This window comes from Ischnura elegans, chromosome 5, assembly GCF_921293095.1.
Source record: "Ischnura elegans chromosome 5, ioIscEleg1.1, whole genome shotgun sequence".
Classification (NCBI taxonomy): Eukaryota; Metazoa; Arthropoda; class Insecta; order Odonata; family Coenagrionidae; genus Ischnura; species Ischnura elegans.
The window spans coordinates 134,076,829-134,091,274 of record NC_060250.1 but is presented as its reverse complement, the minus strand read 5'-3'; the positions used below and the strand labels follow the sequence as shown (position 1 = coordinate 134,091,274).

The 14,446-nt window shown below is 38.2% G+C and overlaps 1 protein-coding gene across 4 annotated transcripts in view; it reads left to right on the top strand.

Annotated features, from left to right (window-relative positions):
* LOC124159592 (tumor protein p53-inducible nuclear protein 2) overlaps nucleotides 1–13,573 on the top strand; it is a 31,744-nt gene extending 18,171 nt beyond the window's left edge. For 3 of the 4 annotated variants that reach the window (XM_046535507.1, XM_046535508.1, XM_046535509.1), the window contains exons 3-4: nucleotides 3,910–4,427; nucleotides 9,361–13,573. In XM_046535507.1, coding sequence (XP_046391463.1) covers nucleotides 3,910–4,427; nucleotides 9,361–9,510 — 668 coding nt within the window. In that variant the 3' untranslated portion in view covers nucleotides 9,511–13,573. The remainder of the gene's footprint in view (nucleotides 1–3,909; nucleotides 4,428–9,360) is intronic. The other variant, XM_046535510.1, reaches the window with a different exon arrangement.
* The last annotated feature ends 873 nt before the right edge of the window (nucleotides 13,574–14,446 follow it).

The window sequence follows — 14,446 nt, the reverse complement described above, 5'->3', positions numbered from 1 at the left end:
TCTGATAACTAAAACACACGAAGTGAAACATTTGTACTTCATCATCCCGATGCCGCATTATTAATATCCCAAGTAATAATCTAGGCACAATAGCAATAGGAAAACTTGCCCAAGAATAACAGAACAAAATAAAGTGACGATTAGCGGCTAAATACTCCCTCAAAACAAATTTTACTCCAAGCGCTCAGCGTATTTCCCTACTCCCCACGGTTGTTTAGGCACCTATGACGTCACGCCTGGCCTCGGCAACGCTCGGGTGTCTTCGCGCAGTGGTCGGCTCAGAGAAAATTTTCTCGATTTTAAATGCAATTTTTTTATTTCTTTTGATGTTGAATGGAGAAACTGAAGGTATTTTTGCGAGTTAATGTATCCATTTGACTTATTCAAAATAGTTTTTAGAGCAATCTACGACCCATGCAAGTTCCTCATTACTGCATTAATGCGAGGATACACTGGGCCTATTATTTCTGTTAGAATCCCCTTCGTAAAACGGAAGCGAACATGTACTATTATCTGTTCATTTTATCTCTGCGGGTCAGCTTTCGTGAGATCCCGGACACTCTTGGAGGGCCTCGCTGAAAGGGAAGTGGTAGTACCGAGAGAGAGAGAGAGCAGGAGCGACCTTAACGTTGCCAAATGTACATAGCCGCCCGTGTGTCTCACTGAAAAGGTGTGACTCATACGTGGCCACAGATATTTTGGGCCCGGCGGCCAAACAATGCATACAATGTATACCTACCCATTTAGAGGGTATTGAAGATAATCCCATCTCAGAAGCCAGGATATTGTCCGCTAAACGCGAGACCGCTGGTGAAAGGCAAACATAGGTGTAACATTCTTATAAACGGGGAGTGCAAGAGAATTCGCGAGGATGAGGATGCAAAAAGAATGGAGAAAAGTAGCGCAACGGGTATTTTATTAAATAATTTATTTTGTAACTTATTGCTGGAGTGGTGTGGATAATAAATCAACCTCCTCGTCTTCCCTCCCATCAGTGTCTTCATTTTCAGAGTCACTTTCCGTGATCTGTATAATTATCGGCTCCATAATAGTGTCCCTAGCAATTCCTTTTTTCAGATCTTCATCTTGCAGCTGTTCTTTGTGATGGACACATGCATCCCAATTCCTTTTCCCGTTGAAAATAACGAAGAACATTAAACACAATGCTCTTCACGCTACTGCGAAGCAGCATGTTGACTTTCTTCTCCATTGCGCCTTCAATAAACATCCAAGGTATCCAAAACTATATAGGTTGTAATACCCAAAAGTAAATACGGAGTTGAGGAAAAGGGTTAGGGTTTGGTAAGAAAGGGATCAAAAAAGTACTGAGAGGGAATAGGTGGAGGGAGGGAGTCGGTGCTGATGGGAATGCAAAAGATAGATAAAAATTTTCTGGAAAGGAGATGGAAAAGGATTGAAGTGGAATAATAAGGAACAGTAAGTTATAAGTTGGATTTAAATGGAAGAATCGAAGAGCACCAAGAGAACGCGCGAGATTTCACGAAGTTGACACGACGGAGGTCTGAGAGCGACTGAAGTTCCGAAGTGCTAGGCCATGCCTACTGCTGCTGATTGGCAGAGGGAAAGTCACGTGTAGATAAACTTTCCCTCCTCTCACCCCAACTCGGTTAAGCCACACCAGCTCACCCGCAAAGATAAAGTGAACAGACCTTAGCTGCATTCACGGGAGCACCATGTTCCTGTTTTCCAAGCCTTGCATTGCACGACCGCACTCCTGTCAGGTATGGTGCCTGTCAGTGTAGTTTCCGAAATCAATCAGTGGTTTTGAAGCATTCGTGCAAACCACTTTTCTGTATTCATGATCACACTGCCACGGATGTGTGGTTTTCGGAACCAGGCCTTACATGGAGCATTAATAATACGAGTACAACCATGTTATCGCCACTAAAAAGATCGCGAACTGGCGAAGGAAGCTCTCAATGAGTCCAGGATGCTCTCTAAAATAACAGAATAATTGCATAAATAGTAATATATTCTTTATTTTGCAGAACTTATGAACATTACAAGACATTAATGTGAAAGTTTGGGTTGTCCGTGTTTTCCGATTATTCCTGCTGTCTCTTCTCATCATTAGCCATTAGGATAATAGGGAGTGTACTGTGTATTTTAAATAGAATGTTTTAAGGTATTCATAGCATTAACAAATCATTGCTGGGGATTACTTGATTGTTGCTTTTCAGAACACATCAAAATACAGGATACATGTCAATGCAAGTAAACTTTCTCCATTTTGTATTCACAAAAACTTCACTAATGTGTTTCACCTGATTGATGTTGCGCTACTTAAAATTGAAAGCAACGCAATTTAAAGCCAATTTGACATAGAAATGTTTCCTTAAGTAAAATTCCAATAGCAAACACTTTATTTCGAAGCATATGGCATGTGCCCTCATTGTGTGTGGGAACCGAACTTCGAGTTACTAATCAGATAATTTTTGTAAATGGTTCATTCTGGGTCTATTAGAAATGCAAGTTATTTCATTCGTCCTTTTTCAAATACACCATCCCAAGCTATCACTGAAATTGAAACGCCCAGACAAAATAAAACTTCCGCCGATGCACAAGGGTTAAGAAAACACTTAGCTGTTTCACAAAATTAAAATGCAAAATAAACTTCCGCCATTAAAATGCAAAATATCGGTCAATGTGTCATCATATAGTATGGACCAATTGCTACACTTCGAATATTCATGTGTAGATAAATGCATAGACTAAGAGTCTGTGCGTGCCTGACCTTGAAACATGATTAACATATGGAATTTGATCAGTCAATCGTAGTATCGAGATTGAGATATTTTTAAGGTTTCATGACAATATTCACGGCTTTTTCCAGGTTTTTTCACCGTACACGAAATTCACGACTTGTTCACAATTTTTATGTTTTCACGGTTGAGTGGGAACCCTGAATTTGTACTAATTCTTTTGATGGCTGCTTGTACGTCAATCACTAATTTTTTGGGCTAGTTGTGTCCAAGGATGATGATCAATGCGATATAGAAGTGAAATTCTTGCATCCTTATGGGCCTGCAGGATCATTTTACCAGCCTAATGAGAAAGAAGTTGTATGCCATGTTCCTGTAAATATGTAATGTGATTTTTAATGTGGACTTGAACTTGAACCTCAAAAGGCTTAGGATGAATGTATTACTTCTCCGAGAAAGACATTGAATGTGTGAACCAATGTTAGAAGTAAAAGGAAAACTTGGAATTACTACTACTGGGAAAGAAGTATAGCTCTAGTGTCAACTGAAATATTATCTTTCTCAGACATAGGCCTCAGTGTAGGCGTTGAATACTTTGCTATTTAACCACTAACTGATACAGACAAAAGTGACATTATTGTGGTTGTCAAGTTGTAAGTTGCGCTACATTAATCAAGTAAAACACATTAGTGAAGTTTTTGTCAACACAAAATGGAGAAAGTTAACTTGAATTGACGTATCCTATTTAAAAAATATATACATATAAACTTTCTTATCGGGAGAAAAAAACGTGCACATAAATGTCTTAATTTGTGCAATAATTATGTATTACACCATTTATATTGGGCAAACCGGGAGGAGTATTTTCACTAGAGTTGCCAAACACCAAATACATCATTGCGGCAGGAAAGAAAATTCACAGTTAGTCAAACCTGTCCTAGACATGGTCACAACAGTAACTTCATCCCTTCCATCTTACACTTGGTAAAGAAAGGATGCAGATTAGATGCCCTGGAGGAAAGTTATGGTGTTGAAATGCAGTGAAACCAAGGTCGTTCACGTTGAATCTCAGTATAAATTTCTTCTAGTATTCCTTAAGAGTTTCAGATTACATAGCTAGAGTGAACTTAATTTTCGCATCATCTGTTCTTAAATGATTTCTCTGTTGCCCTGCTTGCAACTTCAGAGGCCAGTGCAACTCAGGGTAGTGTGGAATGCATAGTGCTGTGTGCGCAATCCATGCCACAGCAGCAGTCGGCCGCCGAGGGGAGGCTGCTGCGTCGCTCACCGTCCTCCTCCTCGCTGCCGTCTTCCCTCGACGAGTCGTGGTTCCTGACACCCCCACCCTGCTTCACGTCCACAGGGCCTGTGCACATGGAGACCTCCTCACTCGAGAACTTGCTCATTGAGCACCCCAGCATGTCCGTCTACCAGCAGCGCCTCCCCCCACCCACATCCTCCTCACCTCCTCCACCCATCGAGATTGTCGCGTGCGAGAGCGTCGCTGAATTCGACGAGGAGCCAGCGGCCGACTTGGTGCTCAGCGGCAGTCTGGTGCTCATGGTGGCTCCCTCCTCCTCCTCCAGTGGTGCACAGGCTGAAGGCAGTGGCACACTCGTGAGGCGCGGCGGTGCTGCAGTGAATGCGTCTTCCCACATTGAATCTCAAGAGCACCGCCTGCTCAAGCTGCGCTCTGCTCAAAAGGTGCGCATACATTCACCGCATCAAGGTTATCATGACACTTGACTCAGATGCTGCCTCCCTCTTGACCAGTTGTATTTCACTTTTTGGAAATGTATTAGGTACTTCTTTTAAAGTAATTCTATCATGTATTGATGGATTTGCTGGATACTTTTTATGCCACAACTGGCTTTGCGGAACTAATTTCACTAAACAAGTACTTATTAATAGCTTGATAATGCTGGAGTGTGGCGGTACTGGTTTAAATACTATGTGGTCACTACTGTGGAATGCTGTTTTTTTCTCATTCCTAATTACTCTATCATTTTGAAATTTTTGTTTTGTATAGAGTAGATTTTGTCAACATTTACCTTTTTCTCAGGTATAATAAAGGTTTTATCTGAGAGAATACTGAGGTTAAATTTTCAAATTTGAACAATGGGCAAATGATGACCAGGGTCTACTCAATGGCCTCTGATTATTTCAAGTTGAGTGCATAAGTTCTGAATGGGTAATCAGTTTCCAAAAAAAGACTGGTTGAGCAGTGGAGTCACATTCAAGGTACATATATGTATTTGGCCCCCTAAACCTTGCTGAAGACTCCTCCATTTTGTATTAAAAAATTGCTTTGGATGAAAGTTGATTAATGTTACACTACGTGAGCTGATTTTTTAAGTAATTTTACCAGAGCCTAATATATGAAGAGAAATATCTTTATCTAGTGTGTTATTAAATGCTATGCTTTGGCATGTGAAGCCAAGGTGTCCACCTTATTGTTTTTAAGTGTTGAGTAAGTAAGAGTCACTAGTTCTGTAGCAACAAGCAGTTAAGATTACCAGCAAAAATGTTTTCAATGGAGCTTATTTCTTATTGACCTCCACTCATTTTGAAAGGTACATTCTTTCATCTACTGTTTGAATTCAGCTTTAACACTTTCAATGCTGACCATGTAAAACTCAAAATCGACCCCCGGTGCGGCTGTCGTTTTTTAATGCAAAACGCATGCATGGGTGCCAAAAGAGCTGGGAAAAATAATGAAAAAATTTTCTTGGCCCTAATTTGTTAGCTATGAATTTTTTTATTTATGACGTGATATCACGTCACCCGCACAGCGGGATATTAACGTGATGCGGGTTGCATACTGTCGGATTTTTTTTTCCCCGCGCTACCGCTTTCTTTCCTTTTTTTTCTGCGCTATGTATCCAAAAAAATACGAGGAAAATGAATTTGTAATGTTCTACTGGTGTCGCCATTGGTATTTTGCCACTGCCATAGGGAAAATTTTGGCTAAGATAGATGTAATGCAAGTTATAAGTACAAGGAGTCGCCGTGAACAGCTGTTTGATTGTGATAGTAATTCTGTGCAAGATATTTCGGCGTATTCCTTGTACTAGTAATCCTAAGTAGCGGGGTAGGGTTCTATACTATTGAATAATTTCTACATTTTCTTCTGAAGCCCCTGTTCTCGTCACAAATTCCTTTACTCGTTTCATGTTTTCAGCTCCAATTTCTTTCTTCCCATACGACCACCCGTAAGCATCAGATATTTAACAAAAATTGTTTTCACACACCATTATGTATTCCCTTCACTGCAGGTGCTTGAGATGGGTGGTACTCCGCTTTCGAGATTATTTTCCGACGGTGTATTAGGGTGTCTCTTGACGTGCACCACTCCTGCCGGCTGTTCTAAGGTTGGAGGGGGTACGGAGATGAAGCGAGGGGGGATAGTAAGATTTAGTCGGTCCGCTTGTAAGAACTAGGAATAACTTTTTTGGAAGTGCCATCGGCACATCAAAAAGATGGGGAAGATATGGGGATAGATTTTGCTGATACGTGTCCTTTTTGGGTCATTGGGGTATAGACTCCGTTGCCGAAATAAAAATGGATGTGGAAACAGAAATAATCAACCCATAACTTCCTCATTACTATCTTCTGAACTCAAGCCAATAACATATTTTTGCAATATGATGTTACCGAGTTAAAAATTAATGCATAAAAACTGGAACTAATAGTATTTGCAAGCAAACATCTTACAAGTAATCTTCATTTAGGCCATGTATCGCGGTTCTTACTACGAATATTCTGCGAAAATCTGAAAATGATGTAAATATTTACCGCAATAATTATTTTCATTTGGTGCATAATAATATCAATTCGAGTAAACTATTCAATAATACGTATTGCTAGGGATAGATTTGCAGCATCTATGCCCCTTATTACTAACCCGATTACCGAAAGCAGCGATGGCGTTTTCTTTCTAATTACACGAGGGAAAGACTAATTCCATCGTGCTTGGAAATCTCTAGTTACTTCTTATTTATGAAAGAGCCCTAGTCTATTGAAAAAAGGAGTCACATGACATGAAAAAATATTATATTTACCCAAAACAAATTCAATACAATCGAAATGATGACCATTTTCAAATTATATATTATATATACTTATTGTAGTTGTATATATAATTATAATTATATATACAACTACGTACAGTCATGTATGTTTTACGAATGTAGGGAATACCTCTCTCACAAATTTTATAACAATATATTTAACCTATAATACTATTGCAATATATGATACAAAAATATATAATACTATTCATGCCTTCTTATGAAAGAAAGAAAAAAGCTCGGGATAGAGTAGAGGAGACCTAGCAGCCAATTTAGATATCTGAGGTCTCTTTCCTACGCCCAAGAGTGCTTGCACCGCAATAGTGCAATACTTGCACCATCAATTCTTCTTTCTGCCACCTTCCTCTTGGATGAGTTCAGGGAAGTGAGATTGAGATATTGATGGTAAAAGTGGCTTGGGACAAGGAATGTAGGATGGAAGAATGAAGGATCTAATGACAGAAAGACGGAATTTATAAAGGGAAATCTTTCCGGCAGGTTCACGATAAATGAAAAAGCGCGCATAGCTTTCGGGAAGGAATTATTAGGGAATCAATGGAGGAGTGAAATGAATCTAAAAGGGACGGATTTTTTTTTAGAGGAAATACTCAGGCTCTGAATCGTTTGGGCCGGTGTTCGGTGAAAAATGAAGGGCTTGAGGAATGCTAAAGAATCAATCACGACTCATATATTTCCGAAAGCAAAGCAGGTCAAACAAGATAGCAATGCTCCAAGATGCAATTAGTCGGATATATTAGTTATAGGATTACCTGACTTGTGAAATATTAGGCCTATGAAAGTAAAACTCTTCATAGGTCAATTGTTTCCAATTCCTAACCTATTCTTTCGGAGTTTATAAGAAAGTATGTCTGTATACAAAAGAGGGTGTCTGGGAAAAGGAGACGCAAAAAACATTTGGGTCGTTGGAGAGGGGTGGAGTGTTGAGAGCTAGGTTTTCTATGAAAGTGATATTTTGAGGGGTCACTGAACTATGGGTCCACCGCAAAGGACTTTCGGATGGAGGAGGACTGACGGTATTGTTAGAGGTTTCAGGGAAAGAATAGGACAAAGGGGATGGGCCAGGGATTGACATAAAGGGATCTGGCTTAGAAGGAGGCAACGGAGTACCTGACTGGGAGGGTTCAACCTCCTCCCCATCCTCCTCCCCTCTTATTTCTAGCTCGGAGTCTTCAGAAAATGCCTGATCCCGCTCTCTTCCAGGAGCTCCCGCTATTCCTTCTTCGTGTACATTCGTCTAGAGACGGCAGAGAGCTAAGAAGGAAATGTTTGTGTCCTTGCGGAGGTTTCCTCCCTCGATGTCGATGGCTGCAGGTCCTGATGGAAAGTCGAAGACTGCTAATCATTTGCAAAAGCTGATGACTAGAGAATTTCACCTCTTTCAGGCGGCATCGACTACCGGCCAGCATGAAAAATTTTCCGTTTTACTCCTCGCTTCCGTACCATCTGAAATAAATACATTGTATTTTTTTTTGTAAAAATTCCGATAAATAACAGGATCAAAATAAACAATCTCCGTGAAATAGGCCAAAGCTGAAATGCAACAAACAGCTTTACTAATGTAAATCTATGTTTAGGAACTAAATATTCAAAATGGCGAGACAAAGAATTGAGAGCACCCATAAGCCATTGATTTCACAGTTATCGAGAAAATAAAAGCATTTTTATAGAGCAACTCCTCAGCACTTCTTCGACAATCCATGGGATAATGTGCAAACAGTTATTTGCAATTATAATAAGAATGTCTATAGGTGCATAAATACATATATCAACAATAAATATTATAAATAACTTACACTTTTTCCGTACATAACTTCCTTCACTCTCGTAATATTGCCGCTTGTCGATCCCCTCCCTGCTTTGGAGTTGCACTGACAAACAAAGGAAGGGTGCAAAAGTTAGAGATATGTTACGTTGCATAAATAAAATGTAATGGCATTTTCAAATTTCCTTTAAGTTTAACTAATCACAGTACTTCATGTATTAATTGAATAAAACTTATTAACATCAGACAATAAAGATTCGAAAAATACTAGGCTCGCAAGAAGAAAAAAAGGAAGGATGGAAAAATATCTATATTCTTGCCAAACATTATTAAAATGGAATTAACAATTAATTAACGCACATAATTAAGTTCCAGATAAAAAATACTTATGATTTGTAAAATAAAACTCAAATAAAATTTGTCATACTCACGCATTAATAGAAAGAAATAAAAATAATAGCATAAAATACAGGGGGGAAAATGAATGGAAATTGGCTTACCTTAAGATAAAAGAAAAAAATTTCTCCCGATCCTCCCAGGAAAGGTTGCTTGAAACGGCGTTCACAAATGCGCTGCTAGATCCCTGCTGAGCAACTTAGGGGGGCAAAATGTCATAATAGAACTGAACCGAGCACTTACGGAGGGCCGGAACCTTCGGGGTACGCATGACGTGATATCACGTCATCAGCACCAGGGGATAGCGCTTCATGACGTGATATCACGTCATGCCGCACTCAAGGTGTTAAGTCATGCTATATAATATCCCTTTTTATTTCTTCCATAGGTTCAACAGAAGCGTGCTTGTCAAGTGCTAAAGCGTGGTCCTCTGGATCGCAGCAATAAGGCTCGTGAACTCAACTCAAGGAACAAGATCCAGCGTCGATCTGATCGTATGCTGCGTCACTCAGGGGCCAACAACAACCGAAAGTGCTAGCTGGGAAGTGGTGCGTGCTTGTGTGTGTATTAGTTCAATTGTATGGGGAGGGTGCTTTGCGCGACTTTCAACAAGGGTAGCACATCAATAACTGCATTGAGGAGCTTGTCACACTCATGGAAACACCATTTTGTTTGGCACCACACGAGGAGGTGGGGAGGTAGGTAGGTGGAGGGGTTGGGTTGGGTATGGTCCCATCACGGCCCCACCCCTTGTTGGCCTGATTGTGCTGTGTGCTGAGGTTGAAGCTCTTAGGGAAGCAATGTCTATGAACAAACAACCTGATTGTCTTCTCCCTGTATCATTTTATGAATATTTGAGGGTAAGAAAACTGGAGTCTTCACCTCTTAAAATAAAGTGAATTATTCAACACTAAGCCGCCTGAACTTTAAGAAAACTCTCTGCATTCAAATGCATGTCAACATACTTCATAGATAATATTTAGGCTTAATAATAGTAATTGATTAAACCATAACAATAAATTAATGAGCCTAAGATATGGTTTGATTAATTCAAGTTGATCATAAAGCACCATTGTTATTTGTCTATAGGATTTGGGAAATATTTTCCTGTCCATTTTACTGAAGTAGGTTGAAGGAAAAAAATGTGTACCTAAATAATGCTTATATGCCTTAAAAAATTGCTGTCAAGGATAAATTTCTGAATCATTGATTTCAGGAGTGATAAGTTCTTGAACAGTGAATAATACTATCATAAAAAATATAAGAACTTTTAAAAAGTTTCAGGGAAATATTCTTAAAATTCTTTTGAGGAAAATGTGAACTTCTTAGACTCTGAGTCAGTATGTGAGTTTATTTCATATTTTTAATGGTGAATTGAAAATATTCTACCTGTATGTAGCAGTATTTTTGCTCTGTTAAAGAACCAAATTCAACAATATTATGCTGCAAAGCATATAATTTTAATTATATATTTTTGATTGAATTTCCAGCAGCTTGGCTCACTTATGACTATTACTCATTGTTATATAGCTTGTAGAGATATAAGTTCACAGAATGTTTCTAGTGGAAGTGCAACATCCTTTATAGAATTGTTGTGGTCCTGATTAAAAGTTTCATTACTTTTTGTTTTTATGAAGACTGATTATAAAAAAATAATTTCCCTGGCCCTAAAAAAATATTTTAATTAGTAATCCCATATTAGTTAAGTTTATCTGAAATGAGTAATTTTATTTTCCTAGTAGTCTTATTTTAGTCATTGTGTGTATTTCTTCATGTTGAGCATTAAAGTCAGCCATTGATGGATATGGCTGGAGACTAAGCATGTGTGGCTTGAGAGGACGATGATTTGGAACATTCACTTGTGTCTCAGAGGGATTTCAATAATAATAAGTCAGCATAGCTTATCATTGCATGGAATCTGGAATCAGATTTTTTTAAATTAACCTTTATTGGCTTCACCTGCAAATGTCTTTTTTACTCAATATGCTTGAAACACATTATTTTGTTTGTGTGATCAATGCAAGTTTTGTTAGATGTGTTTCACAAAACTGTAGTGTAAAAATTTGGTTTTTACTTTTGCTTCAGTTAATTTATTGATGTCATTCCCATGTGACATGGTTGTTAAATTATTTACCATTCTGATTTCCTGGAATTAGTGAATTTTATTTCATAATGTTTCTTATATATATTCATGTGGAGGCCATGAACGTTGGAGCTGGCACTGAGTGTTGCAAATGCATCCATGTTGATGAAGCTAATGAAGTTAATTCATGTTGGACTGTTTGTTTGTGTCCTTTTATGACTTGATGATAGGCACCAAAGTCAATGTGTACTAGCTCTTAAAAATCTATATTCCTTGAGAGTTTACTGAACCTTGCATTGTTAAGTTTTGAGGAAGCATATGTATCCCGTAAAGTAACATTTTCTCATTTATCATGAAAAATGCTTGTAGAATGTGCAGCAGTGCATATGGAATCTAGTCAAACTTTGCTTCTTATTTCAGCACATCCGATTGAGTTGGTGTTTTGGTCCTGGGTGGTTTGAATATCCTCTTCAAAACTTTGAAAGTCTTCTTCTCACCCTGAAAAAAATCAACTTGCTCTACTCTTTAAATAGGCCTCACATTTCTCATAACTAAATTCAATATGCTATCTTTTTGCATATGGTCCTAATGAGAAGTAGAACTTCCATAAGCACTCAAGCTTAAAGCTGGATTGCCTCATCAGTTCTGAATCCCAGATGATGCCAATATTTTATCATGGGCTCATTTTACCAAATTTTCTTTACTGTCAATTGTGGTTATATGTTAATTTAGACATAGGAAAATATAGAGACCTGTATTTTTCCATTTTTCGATACATCACCGTCTTTTCAAGCTATGAACTGTAAAGGGAGTGGCAGAAATGAATGGCTTTCACCCTTTCACACATGATCCATAAGGTCAATTCGAGCGATGGGAAAGATTTTTTTTCCATCTATATGTCAAATCTTATATTGAATTTTGGGTCTTAGATAGCAACCCTATTAGTAAGAGTTGAAATTATTTGGTCTCTGAATCACTTGGGCCCAACTCATGTACTGAATCAGGAATGAGTGAATGTCCATGATTTGCTTGCATGAGTGTGCACATTGCCTCTTGGTGCCTAGAATGTATGTATTACCAGCCTGAAGAAATTTTATCTAAATAGGAGGTAACTACTGCAGTAAAGAATAATTGTTTATTAATTTGCTCTACTTGGCTTCATCTCTCTCCTTTACCAGTGGACTAGGAAAACTACAAAATACGGATGAAATTCAATTTGTGCACAAGCTATGGGCTACACATAATGAAGGAAATTATATATTAACTATCTGAAATCGCTCACTCAGCTTTGATTTCCTGAAGTATGGAACTGTCCTTCTGCTCTCTCTTCTTAGACAGGCTTTTATCATTTTGAGTGTTCTCTTCTGGCCTCATCTCCAGTGGATATTCTGTATCAAAGATGCCAGCAGTTCATGCCAATGTGTTTTAGGTATTTTAGGGATTGAAATACAGCATGCTCCCGATTATCCTGATGGGCTAATGATGGGGAGGGGTGGCACGAATAATCGGAAGATACAAATAATACAAATTTTCACTTTAATTTCTAGTAATGTTCATCATTTATGTAAATCAATTTATCTACCATTATCTATGCACATTTTATGTTATTTTAGATTGCTTTCCGGAATCATTCACAGTGATCTTTTTCACGGCGAAAACGTGATTGTACTCGTGTTCCGTCTGCTCCTTGTAATACTGGGTTTCCAAAAACAGTGTCTGTGAGATCACAGAGTCTCTATAACAGAGTCAAAATTGGTTTGCAGGAATGCTTCAAAACTGCTGTGCGACACGATACTGCGCTGCATGGCAGTGATTGCGCATTTGCGATATGAAATATACAGTTAAAGATAGTAGTTAACATTTCTCCGAGGTTACGAATGATTAACCATTGAAGAATCTTCTAAAATTAATGGAGTTTTTTTCCCCGCCACTGATCGTGCATGCTGGAGCAGACATCCTAATAAACTTGAAACATTCCTTGTAAAAAAGGAAATAAAATAATTCCCTTTTGAAGTATGCAAATATCCTGGTGCTTCTGCGGGTGATTAATTTTTTTATGAAGATCGCGGAAAACGTCAAAGAAGTGTAAAACTCATACACAGATAGGCCGCAACACGGATAAACCGCAGCCCAGCCGGATAATTGGGAGTCTGGTGTAGTTGTGATCTTCATAATCAGGGCACGTTCAAGTATTACACAAGTACCCCTTAGGGGAGGGGCTAACGAGTTTGCTTACTTTGGCTGACAAATGTGAGGGGGACATCACGGCATTGCCTAAGTAAGACAGGAAGGTCTTACCCTTTAGATAACAAAGAAGGAGTGTTCAAGTAGAGTCCAATTGGTTAAAATTCAAAGCAAATTTTTTCTACACCATAAAGATGCCCATGTAGCTTGTAGAATTACGTGTAATTCTAATGTTTTATTGATAAATTTTTCCTAAGCTTAAAAAACTAATAAATTCTATGAAAGGGCTGTAGCAGTATGCTGAATAAATTAATCATGTGACATTGCTAAAGAAGCACTCCAAAAATAGGAAAAAATATTTGATTTTCTTCATACAAAAAAATTTGAATAATCTTCTTCAAGCAAGCAGGGAAGGGATTAGCGATTCGCTTATTTTTGCTTACTTGGGGGAGGGGTAAGTAGCAATTGGCAAAGGTATGTGCTTACATACTTAAAAACTCCTGATACTACACAAAAAAAGAATGAGGACTAGATTTTAGCTATGTACCACACCCATTTTAGGTTTGATTTCTCGTTAGGAGTTCAGCTACATTAGCATCAATTACTGTTTTTCCTAAACCAGAATTGTAGTTTTATTAAGCACATAACTGCTGGCATAATTTCTTTAAGAGTTGGTAATAATAATAGCAACCATTTGGCAGCAACTGCAGCAGATGCTCCTTCAAGTCATTAATCAGAGTCCTTGTTCCTTAGCCTCACCCCAGATTACGAAAATGTTATAGCCGAGCTATATCAAATAATTGTATCAAATTACCAATTACTTTACTGTGGGCCCTGATATATTCTGAGAGGATGATGCTACTGATGTGAAATAATAGAGAGTAACTCTGATTCCCACGATTTTATATTTTCCAAGATCTCAAATGGCAATAAAATTGCTTACAATCTACCTATTGTTATGTTAAATTTCATACTTGACTAGGTTTACTTTATTCTGGGGAATTTAATTACAGCATTTTCCAATGATAGTCGGTGGCATCTTATTACCTGCAGTGATAATTAACTCAGTCATATTAACCCTTAGTTCTAAGGATTGTTCCTCTATTTTTTATACAGAAAAAATATTTTTATTTCTTCTTTATGTCATTATTGTCTTTTGAAAGATGTTTATGCTAGATTTTGTTATTATATTGTGTTCTGTGTATCA